The sequence below is a fragment of the Sinohyriopsis cumingii genome, chromosome 17, assembly GCF_028554795.1.
Source record: "Sinohyriopsis cumingii isolate HCF-2022 chromosome 17, ASM2855479v2, whole genome shotgun sequence".
Classification (NCBI taxonomy): Eukaryota; Metazoa; Mollusca; class Bivalvia; order Unionida; family Unionidae; genus Sinohyriopsis; species Sinohyriopsis cumingii.
In genome coordinates, this window is record NC_142977.1 from 95,410,427 (window position 1) to 95,438,198 (window position 27,772).

The 27,772-nt window shown below is 36.7% G+C and overlaps 1 protein-coding gene across 2 annotated transcripts; it reads right to left on the minus strand.

Annotated features, from left to right (window-relative positions):
- Window positions 1-26: 26 nt before the first annotated feature.
- On the minus strand, window positions 27-24,257 carry LOC149779473 (uncharacterized). 2 transcript variants are annotated; one of them, XM_089938627.1, is made up of 4 exons: window positions 24,075-24,257; window positions 15,195-15,299; window positions 9,481-10,972; window positions 27-731 (listed from the first exon to the last, which is right to left on the minus strand). In XM_089938627.1, the coding sequence occupies exons 3-4, from the start codon at window positions 10,868-10,870 to the stop codon at window positions 370-372; spliced, it is 1,752 nt and encodes a 583-aa protein (XP_089794753.1). In that variant the 5' UTR covers window positions 10,871-10,972; window positions 15,195-15,299; window positions 24,075-24,257; the 3' UTR covers window positions 27-369. The 2 variants fall into 2 exon arrangements, with proteins under 2 accessions (XP_089794753.1, XP_089794755.1); XM_089938629.1 differs by lacking the exons at window positions 15,195-15,299; window positions 24,075-24,257 and adding an exon at window positions 11,706-11,798.
- Between the last annotated feature and the right edge of the window lie 3,515 nt (window positions 24,258-27,772).

Genomic DNA, 27,772 nt, shown 5'->3' on the forward strand with positions numbered 1-27,772 from the left:
CTTGTTGTAACTGAAAACAATTCAGATTATTGACATAATTTTTAATCATATATATATAAACGCAAAATCTGAAAATAACCATCTTGCATTAAATAAATAAATAAATAAACAAACAAACATACAAGTGTTTTCCAGTTTCGTGCTATAGATATCATTGGTTCGAAGCTCAAGTGAAGATGGTTGAACTTAACAGTTTATGTGGCCCATTTGAGTACATTCAATATTTTTCAGGTCGAACCCTTAATAAATAATATATGGTATCTAATTTACAAACAGACACATGTAAGGAATCTTGTTGAGTAGTACAAGAAAATTCATATCAGTGTCATAATACGTGTTCATCTTCGTCTGTAAATAAGAATACATTCGCTAAACCTTGCCCGGCAATTTTGGAAACCGAACGGTTCGGAAGGCACGTGAAGCTACAGATGGCTTTCTTTTTTGGGCCATTTTCTGGTCAATGAGGTCCGCAATGTCCTTCCTTTTACAGACGAGAAGCGCCTTCCTGAGGTCATTAAGTGAGGTTCGGGTGTGGACCCGCCTCCACCGCCATAAACACTGCTTGCACAGTTCCTCGCTTGGGCGCCGCATGTAGGTTTTTCCTATCTCATCAATATCTGCCCTAATAGTTTCTTCGCCCCTCGGCGGATGAAATGGCAGGCTCCAGTACAACCTTGGCCAGTCCCCGTCAATCTTGGTAGCTGTGATCCGAATTGCACGCTCCAGTTTGTCTGGAAGCAAATAGGTCAGAACAATCAATAATTAGGGAGGAACAAATCAATACATTAGATAGATTTATCAGAACTATCACAAATTAGAGGGCAACAAGTCAATACACTATATATATATATATATATATATATATATATATATATATATATATATATATATATATATATATATATATATATATATATATATATATATATATTGCATATTTTCAGCTAGGTAATCGATCTGACGTCATTGCCTATCCAAGCACTTTGGAAGTTATTTGTTTTCGCTTCAGACCTAACTATTTAATAACACTAATTTAAGGCAACGTTAGTCTGGAAGGTTCAACATAAGGGTATCGATACTACTTTGTGGCCAGTGTCTCATCAACTGCAATACAATTCTGCTTTGATAACACAAATGGTTCGTCTAACATTATATATATATATATATATATATATATATATATATATATATATATATATATATATATATATATATATATATATATATATATATAACAAAAACTAAACCAGAACAACAAGCAAACACAACAAAACAACGCTTAGTTATTAATCGCGTCTTTTCCATTCAGTCTGATTAAAATCACATCTCCGCAGTCCTACGTGAAGATCTGACCGCGACGGCTTAGGGGTCATGTCCTGGGGACCTATCTTATTACCATAATCGCTATCAGCCAATTAAATGAAGTCTTATATCATCGCGTTTGGGAGACTGAGCAGTATGGATGAAGAGCATCTGTCTATTGATAAGATTCAATTTCAAACGTCTGAAAGCTGCATTTCCATTGGCTAACTCAAAGGCCAACGGAACATGAACCCTAAATGGTCGCTGTCAGATCTTCAGCAGGATAGTGGAGAACTGATTTGAATCAGATTGCTTTCAAATATTATCTTGAAGTTATGTGAGGGATATGTGTGCAATATTGTTTATATCTATACAGTGTGCGAGTGCAGTTTGCCTGTCTATATAGTCTTAAAAATGACATGCAATTTCCCACACATCCACCCTAACAAGATCTGGATTGAAATATTCCCTCTAACATTTTATACTCACGCCTTGAAAGGCGTATTAGCTTACTACGTTGTCCGTAAGAATGCCAGTTTGATTTTGCTCGTTCAACCCATAACTTTGCAACTAGGAAAGATTTTAATACAACTTCCTCCGATAATACGATGTCAAGACAGTGTGTTACTTACCATAGTCGCCCTTGCTAAACAAAAAAGGTCGAGGCCATGCAAAGATAAAGGTGATACTGCGAACTGTTTCCCTGTCAGGATTAACTTTTAAACGGCTGGATTGGATACAAATTTTATATAGGTAAGCATCGTGATTAAAACGCGTGTTGATTATCAAAGTCAAACAATTCGCTTAAGGGTGGAAATCTTTTCCAACTGTTTGAGATATCATGATTACTGATTATAAAATACATCGGTAATAGACAATGTCGGAGGGTCTGTGGCCTAAAGATCGACATCATCAAAAAAGACCAAATTGTGACTGTTTTTAGCGTCCAGACTGTATCATTTTAAGCATTCGATATTTGGATGAAACTTTGCCCAGTTGTACAATGATGATCTTTCACAGTTTAGTCACGTTCCTTGCTTTAAGTTTAGTGTCAGTGCAAAGGAAAAAGGTGCATACTATAGCACAGGAAAACGTAACTTTGTGACCTTGTTGCAGTGTAGTCTGTTTTTTATTTGAATGGTCTTAACTTTTGAGCTACTGGAAATATTTTGATGAAGCTGTATCCGGTAATATAGATGACTAAATGATGTGTCATGTACTATAGTAAAGTCCCACGCTTTCCTCCCCGACCCCTGCAAAATATTACTGCACACACAGTGTCACGTGCCCCCAACGGTATTATTACTAATACCGGAGAAGGACGGACAACTAAAATATTAAATAACTCCGAACCCCCAGTCAGCAAGGCCGACGGTCTAGGTGTATAAAGTAAAATATAAATAATAAGGTGAAAGGTATAACAATTTAATAAACTATATCACGGTATTCAACAATTACAGGACAATTTTCAATGCAACTGCTTCTAATCAATACAAGACCTATGCAAATTGCCAGTTATTTCATCACGCGAAATTAAAGGTGAGAGTGTTTCCTTCCCGTGTTCCTTCTGTTACTCATCTGTAAGTTCTGCCTTGTATCCCATTCGGTCTTTCCGGTACCCTTGTTTCCGTTCTCCGACCCTGCGCCTTCGCACTACTGCATATTCTCCCGGCCCTGCGTCTTCGCACTACTGCCTATTCTCTAGTGCTCTCCACGTCTTCTCCTCTCTCTAATCTTCAGGTGGCGTCCTGTCCCACCGGGAAAACTTCCTGTGGATTAGAAGGGACGTACAATTTTGTCTTCTTGCTCAATTACACGAGAATTAGCATGCTCTCACAGACTTTTCATCAGCATAATGGCAATTAAATAATTTGGTCAACTGATACACTCACATCTAAATATTCCATGCGCGCTTGTTCTATAATAAATGTTATAACAACAACAATAATATCACGACTTCTGATACATACACAAATATCCCTAATTCTCGATATAGTAAACTATCATCATCAACAATATTCCTCCGGATTTCCTACGTTACAAATTTTAAAAGACACATAAATATAAAAATGTCTAATTATACGCGCACAAGGCCAACAATACCTAACTCTGCATAATCCACACTATATATTCAAATATAAACAAATACAAATTCTCACACTACTCACTATTAATTTAAGTCAAACACCACGATGCAACATCGCAGCAGATTGTACCATCCACTTCTATTCTATCCTAACAACTACATGCATTAATCTTGAATATTAATAATTCGTTAAACTCTACATTACGACATTTTCATATCTCAGTTATAAATAGAAGATTAAAATTTTACTAAATTAAATGCACATAATAACGTATAAATCTTACAACACATAGTTAGGAAAGTGAGACAGATTCGTGCGAAGATATTTTACCTCAGAAGCCTTTGTTCCAAATCTCGTCCGAACTTCCTAAAACTCCCTTTCACGCTCTTTTACGAGTGCCCAATTTGTTCTCGGAGTACGTGATGCTTCGTTAGTTACTTCCAAAACTGTACTGATTCCTCCAAAACGAATGTAAGAGGATAATGTCTGGCTGCGTGAGAAACCGCCCAAAATTTGACAATCTAAGTTCTGATTGGATAGCGGTGGTCCCTCTTAAAACTGTCTAGAGTAGTAGAACTGACATGTTATAATGTCGGGTTTTCCGGTCTCAAAGCCTAAGCCGACCGGTGACATCAATGGCTGATTACAGAACAAACAGAGTTTCTCACCACCGCGGCAAGGTTCTCTTTGAATTAACGGAGAACTTGATTATGACGCAATGGCCAAGGTACGGAGAGGTAGTTTCTTTGTTTCAGAATCGGTTTGAAGTCGTAATACTCTATAACACGAATTGACATTTCCCAAAGTACTTTGAATGACGAATTCTATCAGAAAACATTTGTAAAAATGAGGCAGGATCTATCAGAAAATTTTCTCACGCAGCGTGACATACAATATGTGCCCATTGATCTACAGCTGCGTGACATAAATACTAGTGGTGTGCGATATTACCGATAAATCGATTTTACACTGTACCGATATGTCGGAATATAAGGAATGTACGAAAATTCCCTGGGAATCTTGTAAATATTAACAGCGTGTTTCATTATTCATGGCAACCTAGTTTAAAAACATTATATATTTTTTTTCTACAGAACGGTTATATATGTCACAAATTAATGGTGACAAATATAATCCTATGTATGATCTTTTAATCACATCTTTGACACCTGTCATGTAACGCGGTGACCAAATAAATTGTGAAACAGATTCGAGCGAAATCCAACTTTCAGATAAATTTCGGATTAAAAACCGAAACAAACAAATAGGCACATGTCATGTTTTAGTTATTTACTAGCGTACGTAACTTAAGTATATTTTTCCTTTGTAACAATGTGAATCGTACTACGATTTTCGGAAGCGCACTTGTTTTCTGTCTTAACTATACATAATTTCTCAAGTTCTCTAAATATTTTTTTCGTTTGTTGAGTAGGTCTATTTAATGTTTAGTGGCCCTCCCTAATAATTGTCTTGCCCGGATGTTGGCGTCCCCGTCAAAGTTTCCCCAACTAATATATCAATAGTGTAGCTAGAAAAGTGTAGGCTTCAGTATCAGCTTCCTATTTTTGTCACCTGGTTCTCTAACATCAACACTATCTTGCACAGTATCAGCTATAGTGTAAACTTAATCATCCCATTTTAGTTAAAGGTTTTAGATTGTAACTTGTACAACAATAAAGAAATTGGACGCTCGTCCTAAGGATAATTTTGAATTTTGGATAGAATATTTCAGAAAACGTTGTTTTTTGAAATTTTAATTCCCCATGTTTTTGAAATATTAGTGAAATCGGCAGGTCTTTACTAAAATATCATCAAAGTAAAGAATTCTTTTGCATTTTACTCAGGAATGTTTGGAAATGTTGAAAATGGAAGTACAGCTAAACACGTTGAAATTAGAGATAAGACCGGTTCAGTTTCAGATACAAAAGATACAAATGAAAAGAGAGATGGAAGTAAGACGAATGCAGTTTCAGAAATAGATGGAAGTAAAACGAATTGAGTTGCAAAAAGAGAGTGAAGAGAGAGAAAGACGAATGCAGTTACAATTTGAGAAAGATGAGAGAGAGAGAGAGAGAGAGAGAGAGAGAGAGAGAGAGAGAGAGAGAGAAAGGAAAAAGTAAGAAAAACAAATGCAATTGGAAGAAAGAGAGAAAGAAAAACAAATGCAATTACAAAAAGAGCAAATACAGTTACAAAAAGAGATGGAAGTGATGCAAATGCAAAAGGTAAAGGATGAAAGGGAATTTCAAATTCGGTTAAAAGAATCAGAGCTAACAAATAGAAAAAACTCTCTCCTACTTTTGATGTTTTAAGAAATATCAAGTTAGTACATCCTTTTCTGGAAGAAGAAGTAGACAAATATATTTTTCGGTTTGAAAGAATTGCTGAGCGTTTTAAGTGGCCAAGAGAGTACTGTATTTTTATTGCAATGTGTACTCACTGGTAGAGCTCGTGATATTTACATTTCACTGTCACTAGAGCAGAGCGCTGACTATGATATAGTTAAGGACTATATCTTGATGGGTTATGAGTTGGTCCCTGCGGCTTATCGTCAAATATTCAGAACCTATAGAAAAGAAGCTGGAGAAACTCATGTCGAATTTGCTTGAGAAAAAGAGCAGTTATTTGATAGATGGTGCTTAGCCAAGAAAGTTGAACAAGATTATGAAAGTCTTAAACAACTTATATTACTTGAAGAGTTCAAAAACTGTGTACATAGTGACATTAAGTCTTATCTTGACGAGCATCAGATTGAAACCTTGGAAAATGCTGCTGATGAGTATTCTTTAACTCATAAAGTTCCTTTTGTAAATAAGACTTCTACTCAACAGTCTTTTGGCAGAAAAGTATTTCAGGCAAAACAAGCCCTTCTAAAACTCAAACTGGCACAACTTCAAAAAATCAAACTTCGGCGAAGCTTGATTCAAGATCATTGTCTCTTCCTACGTGTACTTATTGCAAGAAAAAAGGACACGTTATTTCTGATTGTACAAATTGAAACATAGGCATCAGAATCAAGACAGACCTATTCCAAATGCTCTTATTTCTAAGAGGTCAAGGTCACGGTCATGTATTGAAAGCAATACAATTTTTGGGTCTAATAAACCCCAGTCTGATTTGATTATGGAGAATTAAGAACCATTCACATCGAAGGGTTCTGTATCACTTTTGGGTGATTCGGCCAATCATTTCCCTATTAAACTTTTAAGGGACGTAAGAGCTTCTCAGAGTCTTTTATTGTCGGGTACTTTGCATTTTTCTGAGAAGTCTTCTTCTAATGAGAGTGTTCTTATTCAGGGAGAATAGTGTAGCTTTGTTAATGTTCCTCTCCATTGTGTAAATTTGTCATCAGACTTAGTTTCAGGACCCGTGACAGTCGGAACGGTCTCTGTTTTACCCGTTGAGGGCATTGATTTATTACTAGGCAACGACCTAGCTACCTAGCTGGAGACAAGGTTGTGGTTAATCCACTTGTAACTGACAAGCCTTGCTTGGATCAGAAAGTCGATCCAAGTGAAAAAGAATTCCCTGATGTATTTCCAGCTTGTGCAGTTACCAGAGCTATGGCAAAGAAAGCTCTTGAGAATGATGTTGATAAAGAAAGTATTCCTTTAGCTGACACATGTATTGGTCAGGTTTTTGATGAGGTCACTTGAACTCCATGTTTGGATCAATCAGAAGGTATTGATCACAGTGACCCTCTTTTAACGACTCATTCTCTTTATTCTAATCAGGGTGATAAAAGACAATCACTTGTTGTTGAACAGGAAAAAGATCCCGAGATCTCCTATTTGTTTCAAAGGGCCATTAGTGAAACTGAAACTACTTAAGTTCCTGTCTGTTATTTCATTAAAAATGGAATTCTTATGAGAAAATGGAGACCTCTTGATGTACCTGCTGATGACAAATGGTCAGTGAACTATCAAATTGTAGTTCCAAAACCTTACAGACAGGAAATACTTTGTCTGGCCCTTGAAACTCTATTGGTTGGTCATTTATGGATTAATAAGACTTATCACAAGATCGTAACTCACTTCTATTGGCCAAAAATCAAAAGTGATGTTGGTAAATACTGTAAATCTTGTCATACCTGTCAAATGGTAGGAAAACCAAATCAGAAAATTCCCAAGGCTCATCTACAACCAAATCCTGCTTTGAAGAACCGTTCAGTAGAAGTTGGTCTGTTAAACTGTTGTATGTTGTGCTGTTTGGAGTTATTTCAAATTACTTGGTTTGGAGTTATTTCAAATTACTTGGATTCAAAAGGATTAATTCTGTTATTTTTCTGGAAAATATGTGTGCTCATGTAATATTGTGGAACAAGGACAGTTTTTTTATAACAATTTATTCAGCTATCAGAAACCGGAGTGATAATTCTTATTTCTACAAGGAACTGTAGACTTCAACACTACAGATTGCAGCATACGTCATCATCTTCCATCTTGGATTCTTCGTCGGGATTCGAACGTAAATCAGTAGAACAATTTGTGATTAGGGCTGCTAAAATTTTATTCTCGGATTATTTTTGGATTGTTTTTGGATTTCATTCTATAAAACCTAAGCTCATATTTTTTTTTTCATTTTTACAGAATGTTTCCAGGGAAATAAATTATTGTATATTTAAAGCTTGTTGTTTTCACTCTTTCTTGTGTTACTGTTTATTCGAGCCTAAACAAGTGACAATTAAAATAAACATAGCAAATTCATCTGCTGTGAAGCACAGAGCATTTAATTATCGGGGGTGGGGTGGCCGATGAAACTGCTACAGTGGTCGCCTATCGTTCCGGCAGTTTGTAACCCTCTTGTGATTTAACACGAAAATCATCAAGGATATAAAAAATGCACACAACTTATTCATTAATTCATTCATTATTTCTAACCTGACTGTCGCAAGGGGGTCACTAACACAATCATCTTGATCAGGTTCCAAAGGTAAAAAAAAATGGGCCTACTCGTTTTCCTTTTCCGTGTCCTCGATTTGCAATGCCTAGATTTATTATTTCTCAACAACAACAATAACAACAAAATAACAACGGAAAGGGCAAAGCGGAGTAACTCTTTTAACTCTTGTGTAAAAGGATGTAACGTCCAAAGTTAAGGAAATATACGAAATTATTCGGACCTTATCGAAGACGACGAACAAAAATACTACATCACTCCTGTTGTCTGAGAAAATAAACTCGCCCAGGCAAATATGGCGTCAGTGTTAGTAAAGATTATATATATATATATATATATATATATATATATATATATATATATATATATATATATATATATATATATATATACCTTTAATGCTTTTCGTTTTTATGTTCTTATTAGTGATCAGTTTTCAAGAAAATATATACAGGTGAAAAACCAGGATTGTGTCGTCGTGATTTACGTGTGTGTTATGTGGCTGCTTGATGCATTTCATTGCTTCACGTGGGTTTCTCATACGCTTTTATTTTCTAATAATATTTTATCACGTACTAAACAGCCATGACATGTCCGCTCAAACTTACCTAAAATAAATGACTGACATAAATGTTCTTTTCCGCATATTGAATCACATGTCCAAGAAAACGGGGGCATGCTATTAGAACAAGAAACACTTAAAACGCTAATAAATTACAAAAGATTTTAAAAAATGTGCCAAATCTTAACCAAATAATGACGAGTGTGTAAAATTGGACAATGATCAGAAAGCAGATACCGTGATAGATATTATATGGAAGATTTATCAAAAGTGTGTTGCCTAACAGCTGTCCAGAGGAACGCAAAATATTACATAAGGTTGAAGCAAGAAGCCGGTTATTCCTAGGTAAACCACTTAAAAACTAGACACAAAAAACAGTTACGATTTTGGATTCACTGTAGGATACAAGAGTTTATGTAAATGCATCCTTAAACTAAGCAGAAGTGCTGAAAAATGAATTTTCCTCTCATTATGTTTTAGACTGACAAAACCGCTTTGACATTGAAAATGCATGGGATAATATACGTATGATGACATATTCCTACAAATCAGTCACTGACAGAAGTAACAGAAAAGAAAACTATCAAGTTAAAACATTAGAAGTTTTATGTTGTTGATACTGAAACTTACCGATAGGTTTCCTGCCGTTAGATATTACCACGTGTTTGGTGGTGACAGGCATGTTATAGAAGATCTTTTTCAGGACCTCAGCACTTGTCTTGAATCGATGAATCTCTTTAAGTTTCGATAAATTAGCCTCCATCCGTTCTAGTTCTACCTCCATCAGACGATGTTCCTTCTTAGCTATCCTAGCCTCTTTTACGGCCTCCGCAAGTTGGGTCTCGTTTTTAGTTGTATCTTCCTGCAATTTTTCTATAATTTCTATTTTTTTGTTGATATCCTCCAGTTTTGTAGCGAGTGCAAGCTTCTTTTCCTTAAGCTCACCGATTTCAAGAAGGAGTCGGTCGTAGCGATCTCGTTCATATGTATTCATTTCCTCGAGACTTTGTGTTACATCATCTCTTCTAATGATTTTGATATCCAAATCAACCAGAACGTTCCTGTGTTGCTCTAGCAGCTGTTCCCTTTCTGCCGCCAGAGCCATCGAACGTTTACTGAATCTCTTCAAATCCTCTGCGCACTTCGCAAAATCTCGCTTCATTATTTTTATCCTGTGGTCATGGTTTGAACATTTCACTTGACTTTCTCTGCAGTTTTTGAGCAAATGATCTTTTTTCTCTTCTAGATCAATTATGTCAAACTTTATATAATCATCATAATTTTCATCTGCAATGAGCCACTGCCTAATCCCCTCACAAGCATTCTTTACATTTTCAAAGGCTTGTGGTACCATAAACAAAACTGGAATATGCATACATTCTGCTTTTGCGGCCATTTTTTTTATAGCCAGTCCAAAATTTTGACTGCTCAAACTGTTTTTATCAAAATTATCTGCTAAGTCTACCACGCTGTTGAGACAAAATGTGATTGCTGTCTCTAAATCTCGCCTTTGTCTCTCGTAACTGACCGCAGTTTCCAGATACTTATCACCCTCTGTCCCAGAGAAGCTGAGACAATATCTATGTACGTAATCCAGCAAACGTTTCACCTCCTTCACCACGTCGGCGAATTCGAAACGGATGTAATTGTTGCATCGATCCAAGTATTGTACCACGGTCTGTAGCGACTGTCTGTCAATATCCGTCACGAACGTCGGGTCTCCGTTTAGCTTGTCCAAGATGTCAAACATATGCTGGAGCTGACGCTTGGACGAGTATATTGATATCTTTGCTTCCTTCATGACGGTGGTGAAGGCGGGAATCCATTGGCGGATATCCTGTTCTACATCCCCCTCGTTTCCAAAATAAGATTGCCGGAGAAGGTCAAGACGGGATTCGATGACGCTGAGACCTCCGCGGACAGATTCTCGAAAACTTTGCAACGACTGGGGGCGCTCTAAGGCCAGATGGTCGATGGTTTGGCTTTTCCGATAAAACTGAAGAGCTGTAGCTGGTGGCATGGTTCAAAGGTACTTTAAGCAAACATCCCTCAAGTGAACAGGCACGGGATGAGTCATGCGAAAACGATTTCCAGAGAGCTGATAGTTTCAAAGATGAAGTCGCTGCAAATAAACGTGAATATACTAGCTTCAATGATCACGATATATTGTTAAATGCGAAAAGATTTTTTGACTATTGAGCGCTGTAAAATATAAATGCGAAGATAAGTATATACACAAAGACATAAAAATAGGACATAAACAATAATATTTTCTTTATAGTGCACGATAATTGTTTCTTCTTGCTACTGAATTCGAGATTTGTCATATATATGCAGAGTAGACAAATTACCTTTCCTGTATACGACATCAATCCTGATTGACACACTCATCTCAGAAATGCTTGAGAGGATTGAGTCATCGAAAATACACAAAAAAGACAAACTCACTGCAAGTATATCTTCACATTTGACATTTTCAAGGTTTTGAGGAAGGAAATTTATGCTCTGCTGTGACCCTTCAGTAATACATTTATGTATGTGACGCTTCCACGTCCGACACGCTGGTACTCTAATGCATTCAGTCGCATCTTCCTTCCTCCCTCTCTCGTTCTGTCCCCTCTACCGACATCCCTCCCTGACATCTTCCCTGCCAGCCCCGCCCCGCCCCCACCTCTCTCTCTCTCTCTCTCTCTCTCTCTCTCAGAGATAGATTGGTCAAAATCGATATTTATGGAATATCTAATCACGTAGACGCATTTTTTTTTTGTGGTGATCGCCGTTGCCAATGTCTCAGGTAAGAGCAAAGAATATTCTGATGGATGGATCAAGAATTTAAAAAAGCATATAGTACGTACCCACAGCGTGTTTGTCAAGACTACTCCACTTAAAGTTTCTTTTATCAGATATTTTCCTGTGAGCGATAAACTTTATGAATAACTTTACGTCCGAGTTGTTAGACTTTAAAAGTCGCGTGCTAAATAAATCCCTTCCGAAGTTTGAGTTACAGGGTATAGCAATGAAGGCACGTTACCATATTGACTCAGCTATTTGAGATCATCGGAAATGCAAACCAGTCAAACGAAAATAATGAACTCGTTGCTGTGCTCCGATCATTAAGGACTGACATATTCATTCTAAGCTTTAAATTTAGTTTGGGTGTTAACGTCACTGAATGGAAAACAATAATTTTTACTCCCAACATATCTACTTAGACGTATGAATGGGTGCATACAGCAACAAACGAGGCGTATCGTCCTGTAACGAATCCTGATTAGAAAATCTCTTCGATTTGAAATCTTCCCAGCGAAAGAACGGGCGGTGCATTCCATTCAGTACTATCTTTCACACTTAAACTTTTCTAAATCGCTGACTTGGATGAATAATCATACGCCAATGTAAACGCCCTAGAGCGGAAAATTCGCCATTCAGCATTTCAAAGACGTAGTTATACTATGTCCATTTAAAAAGAAATTAATATAGTTGTTAATTTCATTTACAATAAACGATAGTTGGACGTATGTATGTATGTATGTATGTATGTATGTATGTATGTATGTATGTATGTATGTATGTATGTGTATAGGTATGTATATATGAAAGGCGTATCTGCTCAAACAACATCTGGTCAGAGATCTTTTACAAAAAAATATATTCAGTAATTTTTTGCTATCGATATCCACACGATATTTGTTCACCTTTACTATTTTGGCGATCTGAAATTTATTTATCTTCATATACATGAAGATGAGAATATTTACTAAATAACTCCCTCCTTCAAAATCACACTTTGAATAATGTCAGTGAGTTCCCCTAGATTATCTGCTTTTATTTCTTTCTGTTTCGTTTTTGGCAAGAGGTAATGCTATTAAGTGTTTGACACGACATAAATAAAAGACTGCAGTTACGTTTTTAGGTAATATGCACCGCACATCAAACTTTTAATTTCCGACTGTACCCTTTTAAATTAACGTATTTAAAGTACGATATATATATATATATATATATATATATATATATATATATATATATATATATATATATATATATATATATATAGTACGAGAACTCACTTATTTTTTGGGTGGTTGTTTCTTTTTTTTCCAAAGCTATCGGTCAATTAGGTAGTGTTGCTTTTTATTGCAACTGTTATTTTTCTTAAGAATCTCTTCAAAATCACAGTAGTTTAAGCACAATCCCTAATTGCTGATACCTGCTTTTGCACAAGTGCAGGTTTCTATTTCTAATATTTTCTAATGAGCAACCTTGAGGTGTGTAGACTGTAGTAATGTCCGATCCTAACGCCTTTATTTTGTAAAGAATAATATGTGAATATTGTAGCATTCTGTTGATCACGTGTTGAATAGTAATAAAGGTAAACTCCAGACAGTAACGAAATGGACACTTTTTGCTTTCAAACAATGCACCACTTAAAATACACCAAAGGTAATTATACATGAAACACAAATCTACAGTATATATGTATATACTCGAAATTACACTTGTCACTTGTTTAAGCTTGTGCCAAAGAATCGTTTCTCAATAAATGTCACTCAAAACAACCTGTGTATTATGATTACCTATTTTTTTTCATTACTACTTTTCTCTTTCTGATTATGTCGGACACAGAAATTATTTGTGGTGTCAGTAGTTAGAGTGTGTGCCACAGATGCGGGAGGTCACGGGCTCGAATCTCGGCCGAGTCACGCTAAAGACATACAAATGGTAATCAACATCAAAAGGTTAGTGGTCGGCCTGGTATCAATATAAATGTGACGGGGGTGTGGGTGTGGGAGAGATGATACTACATGCCTGCAGCATGATGCTCCAGTGCCAGACATCAGTATAAACTTCCTCACTGCAGACATGGTAGCGATGTGCCTAAAAGTGTTAAAAGCTACATAAAAAATTAAACAACACACACACACACACACACACACACAGAATTCATTAAGTATCTGTGTGACCAAGTCTCAAGACTAATTATTTCGTGCATCGTTGGTAAAAAAAATAAAGAGACTAGAAATAAATTATTAGAACAATGATCACATTCATACCTAATTCACAGTACGGGTCACTATGACCTATTTTCAGAAAGGGCCGTCATCAAATCCGATGAGCGCGGAAATAATCAATGCCTGGGCTTAGTGCAAGCGAACAAAAAACATAAATAAATAAATAAATAAATAAATAAATGAATAATGCGAAAATGTGTAAAGAAAGCGTAAAATTTCAAATGAAGTAAGTAGAGAATTATATATATATATATATATATATATATATATATATATATATATATATATATACTGCGAAAGTATTTCTGATTTGATGTAACCAAAGTAAATGGAAAATATTTATCATTGCAAATTATAAATCTTTTGATTACAGTTAGTTAACTAAAACTAATAAAATACTGTATTTCATTTCTGCAATCAACTCTTATTTACACTCTGAAAATGAATTATTGTTAAATCATAGTTTTGAAAATAAGGTTTACATGATTAATTTGTGTGATATCAAAAACATATTTTCATACTTTCTTTCAGGTAATTATTAATTTATGATAAAATGGTTTGTATTTTCTAAAATGCTGTAAATATCTTCACTTGACTGGTGTTACCGCTTTCGTCATCATCGGTACGGTAGATTAAAATGGCTGCACTGTATCAATGGTCTAAAAACTCACAATAATAAATAACCTGCTGATTGATGTATTCCTTAAGTATAACTACCTTGAGATGGTAATGTTTTGCACTTTTAAATGTCCCAAATTATACATGTATATACCAGAGAGAATGAATTAAATATATTCTCTAACCTAAAGGCTAACATTCTTCCTCTATGTATAATTTCACTATATATTAACTCGTATCCTCGTGTTGGATTCAGGGATAGCACGTTCCACTCTCTCTGATGTATACTTATGCCTATCCATATTAATTCCTATATGACTTGATTTCCGTCATATGAATGGGGAGTGACTGTGTATTCGAGGAGAGTAAATTGCTGGATTGCCATGAGGGTGTGTCTGCTGTGTACGAATGCTTTTGTCGCAACGATATTTCATTCTTTTTCGGGGATGTGCACATGGTCGAGGGTGTATAGGGGTTAGTGTGTGCAGGTCAAAAATATTCTCTAACAAGTACGGTATTATTCTTTCTAGATATATAATAATTTCACTGTATGGTCACGCATCCTCATGTAATATACGGATATAGCACATTCCGCTCGGTCTGGCTTTTATCTGAAAATAAAAAGTGCGACACATATTTTCCGCATATAGTTCAGAATCATACGGAAATGGGCAGGATTCCGCTGTGGGCATGACAATCAGATATAATACTTACTTCATGTAAAAGGACATTCGATTCAGGAGACCTCATGATATTCCTGGAGGTCTCAAACATCTGTGCATTCAGAACCATACGCCTGGTTTGAAGGATGGACCAGATCTAAAAATAAGCACAAAGCTCGGCATGTAATGAAAAAATATTTTGCAGACAGACAGCCAAATTAGCATTGGAAGTATAAGAAGACAACTCGTGGATGAATAAGTTGAAGAAAAGGATGAAAATTGAGAAAATCTCGCATTTTTCTTGGATTTCTTGGCCTTTGTTTTTGGAAGATATAAAGGAGTAGGGTCTGTGAGGTTTTACTTGGCACTGAATCGTGGCAACTCCGAAGCAGCAGGCACTGGGAGAGAAGATGTAATAGGCAAAGCCGCTTTGTATGCAGTCACATCAGAATCGGCAGGAACATTTCCGTTAGTGGCTAATGGCTGAGATGGTTTTAGAAGAATTAAAAGATATTTCGCCATGTTGGGCAACCTGGGGAGCATCTAAAGCTTTCGAATGACGTCTCTGCTGATACTCTGCAACCAGTAGTCTGAAGGGCGAGGCACTCTAAAGGTCACCGTTAAAGAGGGATGAGGTGAGGGGTTTCCATGCATCTTTCCTGACCTACTGACACTCATCTGCTCAGATCAAGGCTTTTAGCATGTTAAAATATATCTTCGTAACAATCATTGTTGTGTCTGTCTTAAATGTAACCTCGTTTCCTGTAGCATTCTTATTTGCAGAGAAAAGAGGATATTCCTTCAGGTTTAAGCTCACAGCGTGTTCTTCATAACAGGCCTTACAAAGACATTAGTGGAATTTGCAGGTGTATCCATTGTGCTACTCAAGTATATGACACTCCAGGCAGTCATCATTATTTAACTTTATGTTCTCACTGTGTGTGGTGCAAATCCAGAAATCGGTATGCAAAGAATCATATGCTGTTAGATACATTTACAACTACACTGTTTTAAAATAAGGCTATCAGATTTGAACATTCCTGGCTTCTAAAACCATGTGGGCCAATTTACTCCACAGGACACCTATAACCTATTGGGAAGAATCGCCTAAAAACAAAGATTTTAATCTTGGTTTTTACTTTAGCTCTGTACAGGACATCACCGAGACATTTAGTCGATATAAAGGGACCTTTACAGGTCCGTTGTTGTATTCTCGAAGTACCGACTTTACATGTAGGGTTATACAACCATATATTAGTACCTCCATTAAAAGGCTCAAGTACTGTTCTTCTTCATTATTTCAGCAGTGTTCTGTGCTTTCCAGCATGGTCGTAGATTTATTACATTTTTTCTTGCAGATACTATACGTAATCGGAGCTAAACGTTGTGATTGATTTTCATTCTTAGCAAAAATAGCGTTAGCTGGTAAATCGATATATCGACCCAACATCACAGCAGATAGAGTGACACCCTAGGGACCCGTACACAGGCTTTCAGAAGGCCATAATCAACATGGGAATGAAGGGATCCTAATCCAGTTGATCTTAGAAACAAGAAACAAGCGTTGAAACATCAATCCTAAATTTGTTGTTGCAGTTTTAATTAAGCCATCAAATCTTAGCGGTAAAGTCCGAGTTGTTTCAATGCCAATACGTCTAAGCATATCCTTGAATAAATGCGATTCAAAGATGGAACCTCGATCTGTATGATGGTAGCAAACCTTTCAAATGATTAATTCGCTTCAGTAATTGACTCTGTACATGTGATAGAGTAACCATATGTCTACTTTGCAAACAAAAAACACAGACCAAAAACAAATTTGAATTACCATCACGTGTTCTGGGTAGAGGACGCAGAACATCTATTGCAACACATCCTATTGCGGCACACACTTCATTCAGTTTATGAAGAGTCTTCACATTTTTAACTACGCCTTTTCTTATGAGCAGATGTCGCCGATTTGATATCAGCGACTCATACGTTTAAAACATACCATACCCCCAAAAAATCTTCTTTAGCTTTATAAGGTGTTTACTCTTTGCCTAAATGCCCTGCAATGGGAATGGTCTCAAAACACAATTTTTCGATTCATTATATTTTCTGCATCACTTCCAGCTTTCACTACAGCCATTCATCATATAATTCTACAAGTTCCCATCCGTGCCAAGAGTATGTCATAGCAAAATTACAGGGTGCTATGTCAGACCATTCAGCCTTTTCTAACTCTCCAATATATTATCTGATTATTATCAGGCTCTGCCTTTTGAAATTCAATCATTTTCTATTTGGTAATTCTACCATGTGGCAAATGCTTTCGGATTAATAAAGGATCCAACATTTAAGTTACATTTTATTCCGGCATACTTAAGATTTCTTACCCAAAGCTCATCGCGTATGTCCATATCGATCAATTCTCTAACTGTCAAAGTCTTCAGAAACTGTTCTACGTGATTGATCAAGGCCCGTACTGACTGTCAATCGTGACACCAGTCTGCTGTAAGCTATACACCTCGGGGTACCAGGGAGATGTGTCTCGCTAACTCGACATCAGACTGTATTTCAAGGCTATCAGCAATATTCAGCGTACACGTACCGGCACTGGACGGAATTTCCTGCCATTCAGTCATCGTGTGTTATAAACCGCATGAGTTGCTCTGGCTAGTAGCATTCAGAATAATATGATATCTAGATAAGAATCGTTCTCGCTTTCAGAACTGAATGAGACCATGGATGTTGTATTTCTAGAAGAATTTAGCACCAAACAAAAAAAAAAGGTTATTAGAGCCAACTTGAATGGGTTCATGCACAATGTGTGAGCCAATTCTAATATTGTTCTGTTAGAAATTCAGAACCTGCAACATAAGAACTATGATCACTTGATTCTAACTTTGCTCTTGATGCATACAATGTGAACAGTCTCGACTACCAGACTACCAGGACCCTGGACAAGATGGCTCCGTTTGAATTAACGCAATTAGCACGATGGTCTGCTGTTCATGCATACAGTGTGAACAGTCTCCATGACCCTGGACAAGATGCCTCCGTTGAATTAACGCAATTAGTACGATGCTCGTTTTATGTCATCAATAGACAAACTTTGAAGGCATCTGGCCATTTGACCCTCATGATTTTTGTAACTGAAATAGCCAGCGAAGAGTACCTTTATTTCTGCACTGTGAAGTGTTGACCATGCAAATAACGGTCAAAGTGTTTAATCGAGGAACTAACTACACGCAAATATTTAAGTGTAACACACTAATGCCTTTATTTTCTACTGAGTGTGTTACTGTAATGAGCTATCACTTTTATTTGACTTGGTTATAAGGGATTAACGCCATCTTTCCACACCTGATATGCTTTACACAGCGGTCAGTATATTAGGTAGAAGAAGAACCCGAACTAATCCCGGGAAGAACCAACGACCCAAGGGAAGCTACTGATAAACTTTCTCATATGCCCACGTTGGTCGAGACGAGACTCTAATCCACGTGGATATAGCTGAGATGTCAGTGATCTGTAAAAGCGACCGACTTAGACCACTGGGTCGCTGTTATTATTTTCTTAACCTCATTCTGCAATCGAGACAATACTGCACACATACAACAGTTATTGCATCAGTGTTATGTATATTTGACGTAATTATATATGATTTAATATATATTTATTTCAATTTAATTGTTTGTCAGATTTAAATTTTTTTATTTTTCATTACATGATATTGTAATGTAAATTTATTATCTAGAAATGATATTTTGTAGAAAATAATTTGACCTTGAATGTTAGTTTACAAACACCAGGTGTTGATCTAAATCCTGACCTTGTTTCAGAATTTGTAGCAACCTTCGCAAACAAGTTCTATTTTATTTTAAAATGATTGGTTGTTTCCAAAGTCATGATGGGACCTTGTCTTTAAAATATAAACATTTTTTTATATTTTATATTTCTTAGATTAAAAATGATTGGCTTTCGTCAGGGTCTGTTAACAAGTACTTGCTTCTATAAACTTCTAGAAGATGGTCACGTGACCGTTGTTTACGTTTTAGAAAGCCCATATAACCCATGTTTTGGAGAATTATTCAGTAGAAGTTGGGCTGTTCAATTGTTAGTTGCATCTTGTGCTGTTTGGAGTTATTTCAAATTATTTGGTTTGGAGTTATTTCAAATTACTTGGATTCAAAAGGATTAATTCTGTTATTTTTCTGGAAAATATGTGTGCTCGTGTAATATTGTGGAACAAGGACAGTTTTTTTTATAACAATTTATTCAGCTATCAGAAACCGGAGTGATAATTCTTATTTCTACAAGGAACTGTAGACTTCAACACTACATATTGTAGCATACGTCATCGTCTTCCATCTTGGATTCTTCGTCGGGATTCGAAAGTGAAATCAGTAGAACATTTTGTTATTATGACTACTAAAATTTTCGGATTATTTTTGGATCATTTTTGGATTTGATTCTATAAAACCGTAAGTTCGCATTTTTTTCTCATTTTTACATAATTTTTCCAGGGAAATAAATTATTGTATTTTTTAAAAGCTTGTTGTTTTCACCATTTCTTTTGTTACTGTTTATTAGCGCATAAACAAGTGACATAAGAGCCAGTATTACCGAAATGCTCATTTACAAATAGGGCATGCTAAGACATGCTACGGCATCATCTAACTCTCGAAGAACTGTGGTACGTTTATATGACCATTAAGAAGGCTAGTCTTTTTCAGTCAAATGATGCAAAGGTTTAGCAATGAAATTTTTCACATTTCTTTAATACGAACATAATTATTATAAAAAAAACAAAAAAAAAAAAAAAAAACAATTTTCGACATTTTGAGGCAGCGACCACAGCTTATCATCTGCTGCTTTTAAAGAGTCGGTAACAAAACCCTCTTAAGTTACACAATTACCTAAAATAGTGGCTTTGACCTAAGGTCAAGGCCAGCAATTCACTTTTAACAGATGTCAAATGATTGCTCATATCCCTGTCAAAATCATGCCTTTCCTAATCGTTTTATCTAGCTGACGGATAGTTTACCTCCTGGCGCTCAGCCAGTTTGTAGAACTCTAGCATAATAGCGATTGATTTCCTATAATTGATATTTTCAGGCCTTGCCTGTCTCAATCTCAAAGGTATTCGTATCTGTAATCAATAAACAGATCAAAAGACAAAATATCAGTCATTGACTTTGGAGCATTAGCGTATGCTTGTCTGGTCATATTACGCACTGACTATGATAATTCTGATATAGTTATACTTTCTTGGATTTAAGCCCGGTTTCAAGAACAGCTCCGAAGTATTCTCTGTGCCAGATCTTTTGTAAATGGTACACGCCAACAATTAAAGTCATGCCTTAAATCATTTCCTAACCACTAAGAAACGAAAGAACACTGCCGGTTAGAACTACGGTTGGGCCTCCTAATTACATGGAAAAATGAGAACCAGTCTGAAGCCATGATTGATTATTAGTAGAAAGTAAACTTTCAGTAAAAATAATCTTTTGAGTGCATATTCTATTTGTAACTAAAAATTACAGAGATAAAGTTCTATTAGTTTAATTGTAGTCATTTTACTGACAAGACTCTTTACTCAAATTAGCACCTGATTTGTCGTGTTCTAAGCACTAATATGCTATAATTGTTTGATACGTCTGCGAAACATGGCATACAAAGAATACAAACAAACAAAAAACAACTTTCAGGAGTCGATACCAAGAAACCAACACTAACAACAACAACAGCACCAAAACAACCAATAACATTATCCACAAATTGGGCACGTGAGACACTAATAAATAGACTTTAATTTACAGCAGACTGAATTAAATTAAAGTTAATTTAAACATTTCCAGCTTGCAAGATTACATCGAAAGAAACAAGTTTCATTACATAGAAAACTCCTACAAATCAACTTCAGTTTAGGTAAAAGTATGCGCGAGTTCTAGAAAAAGAATGGAAATGGACGAAGTTTGGCATACAAAATTATTAATTACACGAGAAGGGTTTGATAGTGGTGATATCAGATTTTTATTACTGATCCGGGTCCGCGTCTTCGTTACTTCATGACTTTACCCTTTTTACCTTTTTGCACACGCGCGTGCAAAGTGATTGCAGCGCGGGGATTGCACTTAAGCATACGAACACGGAGATCGCTCGCAGGGTAACTACAGATCCCTAGCTCACGATTTTGGTTACCACCGTACGCGACCGCACGGGATCGATCGCGGGTTACACTCATGGGGGATCGCGGTTTTGTTAATCAGAAACATGCGCGAACTTCCCTCACCCCTGAGACCGCTGTCTGGTTTACTCGATTTTAACCGCGTTCAGATCAATTGCTTGTTTCGGTTTTGTATCGAGGGCGCTAGAGCCCCAGTTCCACATTTGTTGATGGAGTCGTCAGAAGCTTTCATTTGTCGCCATTACTGTTTAGAACTCTGCCGTGGTAAATGCTTTATGTTCGATAGCCACCGAGTATAACTTACTAATTGTATTGAGACTGAATGAAGGGACCGTAAACATTTCTGAATAAATACCGTCTCGCAATGAAATTATTTTTCCAGAGCCTCCCACGACACCGATTACTACTGATATAGTCACAAGTGTAACTAAGACTATGTCATAGTTAAAGATAAATCCCCACACTCATCACGTCCGGATGCAACCCGCACAGGCAATTTCAACCAGTTACCTTTCTTCATTGGTACAACTGCCATACACTCGTTGAAAATATCTTCCTGGGTAATGTTTATGTCTTCGAGGATTGTTTATTGCCAGTGCCGTTTTCACTTAGAATTATATTGACTACGCCCCTGCTTTGTGTCTTTAACCATCGTTCTCTTTTTTACCCATGCACTGTTACACGAACGAGTGCATCATGGGTGGATAACAGTAGAGAGATCTTTCTTATTTCAGTCAATGTTGGTTTAACATCATCATTATCAGAGAATTTTATCGCCGTGGACTTATCGGTGAATTCAATGCATCGTTGTGGGATAATCTATGTGTTTGAAAAATCATATGCATACTTTTTTAGTCTTTCTGATGAATCGATATGAGTCTTTCAAGCTAAACAGCGATTTAACATTCTCTGTGATGTCACAAATTTACTACTGTGCAGGCAATTTAATTCCCGCATCGGCTAATGCTCTCATGATACAGTAATAAATCTATGACATGCGCTATTTGTAAGTACGTCTCCATTTATAACCTTATTAGATTTCTGTGATTAATTGTTGATTATGTGGAGTTGGTGCTTGGGAAGATATTTCTTAACACAAGCAATTAACTAATTTCTAAGAGCAGAGGTCATAAAGTACAACATTCACAAGACTTTATGACGGCATTGTTTAGTTTCGTACAAAAATAGACCCTCCGTATTTATTGATATGGTTTTGATCTTCGTGTGTTTAAAACTTGCTTTCAGTTCCTCACCTAAATAATCAAGTGCTAATTTCACTAATGAGTGATCTAAAGGCAATTCTGTAAATCTGCATCAACAGAAAAATATCTCCAATATTTTTAGTTACAAGCAGGAAAAGCTCTCAATAGTTTCCTATTAGTAAAAGTTTACTTTTTGCTATGAACCAATCCACGACCCTCCAGACCTACGGTATGTGTACCCGGTACACTACATTTTTAAGTTTCACCCATGTCTAGCCTGGTTCCAATTTTTTCCATACATTCAGTACTATGGGTCCTACAAAACGCAACGATTAATAAATATTTACGCCGAGACGTCAGTTGATGTGGACTTTTTAGATACATTTAAACACCGTCAATGTCTATTAATGACTACCAATGAATAACAATGTGGAATGATGTGCTAATATATATATATATATATATATATATATATATATATATATATATATATATATATATATATATATATATATATATATATATAGATATATAAAGAATACAAATCATATGGCGAATAACAGTCCTTTCAAGTGCACTGGATCCAGGGAGTTATTATGTTTGTCAGGGATTGATTAAGATAAATGTAATACGCTGACTACGAACAGTGCAAAACTAGTATTTAGCTAGCCTAAGCTCTTTCGACTCTTAATGAGTCTTTTTCAAAGGCAAATACAAAACATAGACAAGACAAACAAATAAAACAGACAAACCGTTGTCTTTGTAAAACTTTACATGACTATGACTTGTTGCGGATGCTGAAAGATATTTTATATTGACCTAGAAATCGATGAACTATAGCGTCATCTGTTATTTTATGTAAATTTATGTACGCGCAAATTATATCCCAGATATTTCATTGTTGCAGTTGTAATTATAGATTAGTGTGTGCCTAATAAGCAAATTTAGAGAATTACTGAAAAGATAACATGCCGGATGCAAAAAGGTAATTTTATTTGTGAATGGCTGTCTTATTCTAGTCTTCTTGGTTTAAACCGCTTGGTTTCAATGTTCTAAGGCAGCGTATCCAATAAGATTCCTTTTCTTTCCTGGTTTCGGAACCCCATTTGGGGTTGTGAGCAATTGCTATAAGTGTTATATCACTGAAAGTGTTGCCATGGGAAGAGATGTGTTCTGCGACTGGGCTTCTATACAGCTTCTTTTTCATCCAATCAGATCTATGAAGGTTGATCCTTTTGTGTAGTTTTTCAGTTTCTACGACATACTGGATGCTACAGATCTTACATGTGATGAGATAAATTACATTCTCTATTTTGCACGTTTTGTTTGAGTCATGTGTGTTCAGTTTTTCTTTAGTCACTGTGCTAGAAAATGTTCTGGTTGTTATCATATGTTGGCAGGTTTTGCACCTTTTATCGTCACCTTGGGTAAGCGATTAACAGCAATAATACTAACTTAACGAATGTGTGTGTGTGTGTGTGAGAGAGAGAGAGAGAGAGAGAGAGAGAGAGAGAGAGAGAGAGAGAAAGAGAGAGAGAGAGAGAGAGAGAGTTACTCATGTATTGACATCCGCAGACGTAAGCACACCACGTGCTTTTATTCCTTCATTCCAATTATCCAATTCTTTCATATGATCTAATTACCAAGGTTCGTCCTTAGAGATTTTCTCATTCAAGTATATAGGCATACTCTGTTCATACTTGTTGACATGACTTTCCTCTGTATCGACCAAAAACACCTGGTGAAAGTAAACACAAAACTTGAAAGCAGTACCTTATACCCGATGCAACAAATTTGTATAACAAAATAACAGTTCGGGGTAAAGAATAAAGGAGTAAAACAACACCGACTTAGGAACACTATTCATGACAAAGAAAACAATGAGTAATTATAAGGACAAGAGCAAACGTAGTGTAAAAGTCTGACTTTCGGTTTGATATTGGACAAGCGTTATGTAATTACCGGTATGCTTATCGAGGTAAATAACATAACGTGATTCATTCTAGACGAAGACTACACGTAATGCCACTATTGCCTTTAAGTACACCAAACATTCTTATACTGTCCAATCTTGAACTGTGATTCAGGTTTGTGGTTTTGTGCGTTTAAGACCATTTTTCAGCATATGATATGCTATACATAGTAGCCAGTATATATGGTGGAGGAAGTAATTGAGAAAATCCCAGAAAGAACCACCGATCCACCAGAACCTACTAGAAAACTTTCTTACATACTCACGTTGGCCAGGTTTTAACTTAAACTCATGCGGATAGAGATGAGATATTAGTGATCTATGAAGGCGATCGACTTATACCGCCTTATACCTGTCACGTTTGCTCAGCCCAGTTGGTAAGTCGTGTATAAACTAAGGTATTAATACAATACATGTTTGGTGTCTGCACATAGCCGCAGGCTAGAGTTAATTTCTTACGCAAGGTTACCGTGACTAGAGAGAAGATCCGGCATCTTGAATCGGCACAGGCGTTAGATCGAGTGACTTCGCACCGAGGTGTTACAGCTTTGTCCTAAGATCAGAGGAACCGCGAGGGACCGGGGCGTATTATAAATCCGTCACAACGTGGACGGACAGCGAGAAGGCCATTGTCCGCTAAGTTTGATTGGATCGAATCAAAGAGGCATCCAATCAGAATTGGTGACGGAGGGTATGAATTATAATTTTGATCCGAATTATAGCTTCTAACTAGCAAGCGAAAATTCAGTCTCGCCTAGGAAGATTGATGAACAATATAGGGTACTCTGAGAGAGCCACTCGTAATTTGGCGGTAAAACTTAGAGAAGAGATTCTAATGAAAGACAAAGCTTCGTAAAGGTCAGTAAGTTATTTGCTCGGTTTATGCAGAGGAAATTACAAGGATAACATCAACAGAGAAATAAACAACAGAAGCAAAGCAGGCAACATCATCATAGAAGAAATAAACAGAGACAGATGGAGAAGGAGAGCAATAAAGAGACAAAACAAGAGGGTAAAATGAATGAAACATACCTTTTAGAAGACGACGAATGCCTTGAATAGAGTTTCATCTTATATTTAATTATAAAAAAACAAAGGTAAAAAAATACAATTTTTAAAAATAATATGTGTGTGTGTGTGTATACAAAGCATATAATATGAAACTCATATAAAAGATGGAAAAATATTAAATAAATGAAAACAATATAGCAATAAATAACCACAAGTAGGGCAGGAAGGCCTCCCTAAATGGTCTGGAAAGATCAACCAGGGAGAGCACCCTCCACAAAATATAAGGTTTTTGCAGAATATTACGGCATTGTAATTGTAATTACACTGGACAACAAATTTTTACAAAAGTCATGTTACTGAAATAAAATTAGTCAATTCTTATCAATTTTTATGTGCTGAACACGAATATGACAGTCAAATTGCAAAATTGGCTCTAGTTTTTTTGCAATCTGCAAGAAATTAATGTTTACATAACGAAATGCATTCCAATAGTAAAAGGTCAACTGTAATAGCCTACCTATAAAAAATCAAGTCATTGACTACATCTTAGATTTCTTCGCCTGTCTCTTGTACGGGAGCATCTCTGAGGAGTGTCCAGCAGTAGTCAGCCAGCATTGTAGTGGACCATTTTCCCTGGTATCTTTGTTCCATTGTTGCGATATCTTGATGAAAACGTTCGCCGTGTTCATCACTAACAATACCACAGTTGCTAGGAAAGAAATCCAAATGGGAATGAAGGAAGTGAATCTTTAGAGACATATTGCAGCCAAGTTTCTTATACTTCATCAACATGTCTTCTACTAGTTCCTTATAGTTTTCTGCCCTAACATTTCCGAGGAAGTTTGTAGAAACTAGGCGAAAAGCATTCCATGCTTGTTTTGCGTCACCTTCCAGCAAGTTGTTGAACCGGTCATCTTTGAAAAGCTCTCGAATCTGAGGACCCACAAAAACTCCCTCTTTAATCTTTGCTTCGCTGAGTCGAGGGAATTTTTCATGCAGGTATCGGAATGCTGGCAAAGTCCGGTCAATGGCTTTCACGAAGTTCTTCATCAAACCTAGTTTGATGTGAAGGGATGGTAGCAAGATTTTCTGAGCCTCAGCCAGAGCTGGGTGTTGGATATTCTTCTCTCCAATGGCTACATTCTGCCTGTGAGTCCATTCCTTCCTCATGTAGTGCATTTCCCTTGCTCGGCTATCCCACTCGCATAAGAAACACATGTATTTTGTATATCCTTGCTGCAGTCCCATTAAAAGGGCAACTACCTTCAAATCACCACAGAGGTGCCAGCTGTACTTGTTATACTCAATGGAATTCAGTAGCTGCCTTAAGTTATCGTATGTCTCTTTCATGTGGACAGCATACGCTACTGGAATAGATGGAAGAATGTTTCCATTGTGCAAAAGCACAGCCTTGAGACTCAGTTTCGAAGAGTCCACAAATAGTCTCCATTCTTGTGGGTCATGAGTGATTTTTAAAGCATTCATGAGGCCCTCAATATCGGAACAGAATATCAGATTACTTTCCTTTCTGAAGAAAGGCTCCAATTGCTGGTGGCGCTTTCGATATGCAGTAATTGTGACATCTTCTTCTAGAAGATTCCATTGTTGGAGTCTTGATCCTAGCAATTCTGCCTTGTTCTTTGATAAGTCCAAATCACGAATCAGGTCATTTAGTTCTTCCTGTGTTATTCTGTGTGGGGTTGATGATGCACCACAGTGAAAATCTGGATCACTGCATGCTGATGGACCAGGAGAAGAACAGGTCGACTCACCTTTGTCTTCGTCAGATGAATCAAGAGAATATTCTGCTGGAGGTTCTGGAATAGGAAGTCCCTCACCATGTGGAACTGGTCTCAATGCAGACGGAATGTTTGGGTAGACTATTCTCGACTTCTTTCGCTTCGTTATTCCGCCGGAAAGAGGAGGAACCAAGCAGAAGTAACAGTCATTTAGGTGGTTACTTGGCTCTCTCCACACCATTGGGACTGCAAACGGCATTGATGACCTTTTGCAATTCAACCACTGTGAAAGCTGTGTTGTACATGTAGCACAGCATATATGCGGAGCCCAAGGCTTGTCTTGGTCACCAACCTTGCATCCGAAGTAAAGATGATATGCCTTCTTCACTTGAGAATTGATACTTTTCTTCTGGTTGGCAAATGTCACTTCCCCACAAATATAGCAAAAATTGTCCGCGGTATTAACACACTTTCGAGGCATTACTGTTCTTTATTGTACGTAAATGGATAAAATAATAAGTTTTATGTAAC

Bases quoted from the DNA above. Each gene is read 5' to 3' on its own strand.
- LOC149779473 (XM_089938627.1), bottom strand. From the start codon at position 10,870: ATGCCACCAGCTACAGCTCTTCAGTTTTATCGGAAAAGCCAAACCATC. The intron at 732-9,480 runs GTAAGTTTCAGT...ATTTGCTTCCAG, and splicing joins TAACGGCAGGAAACCTATCG to ACAAACTGGAGCGTGCAATT.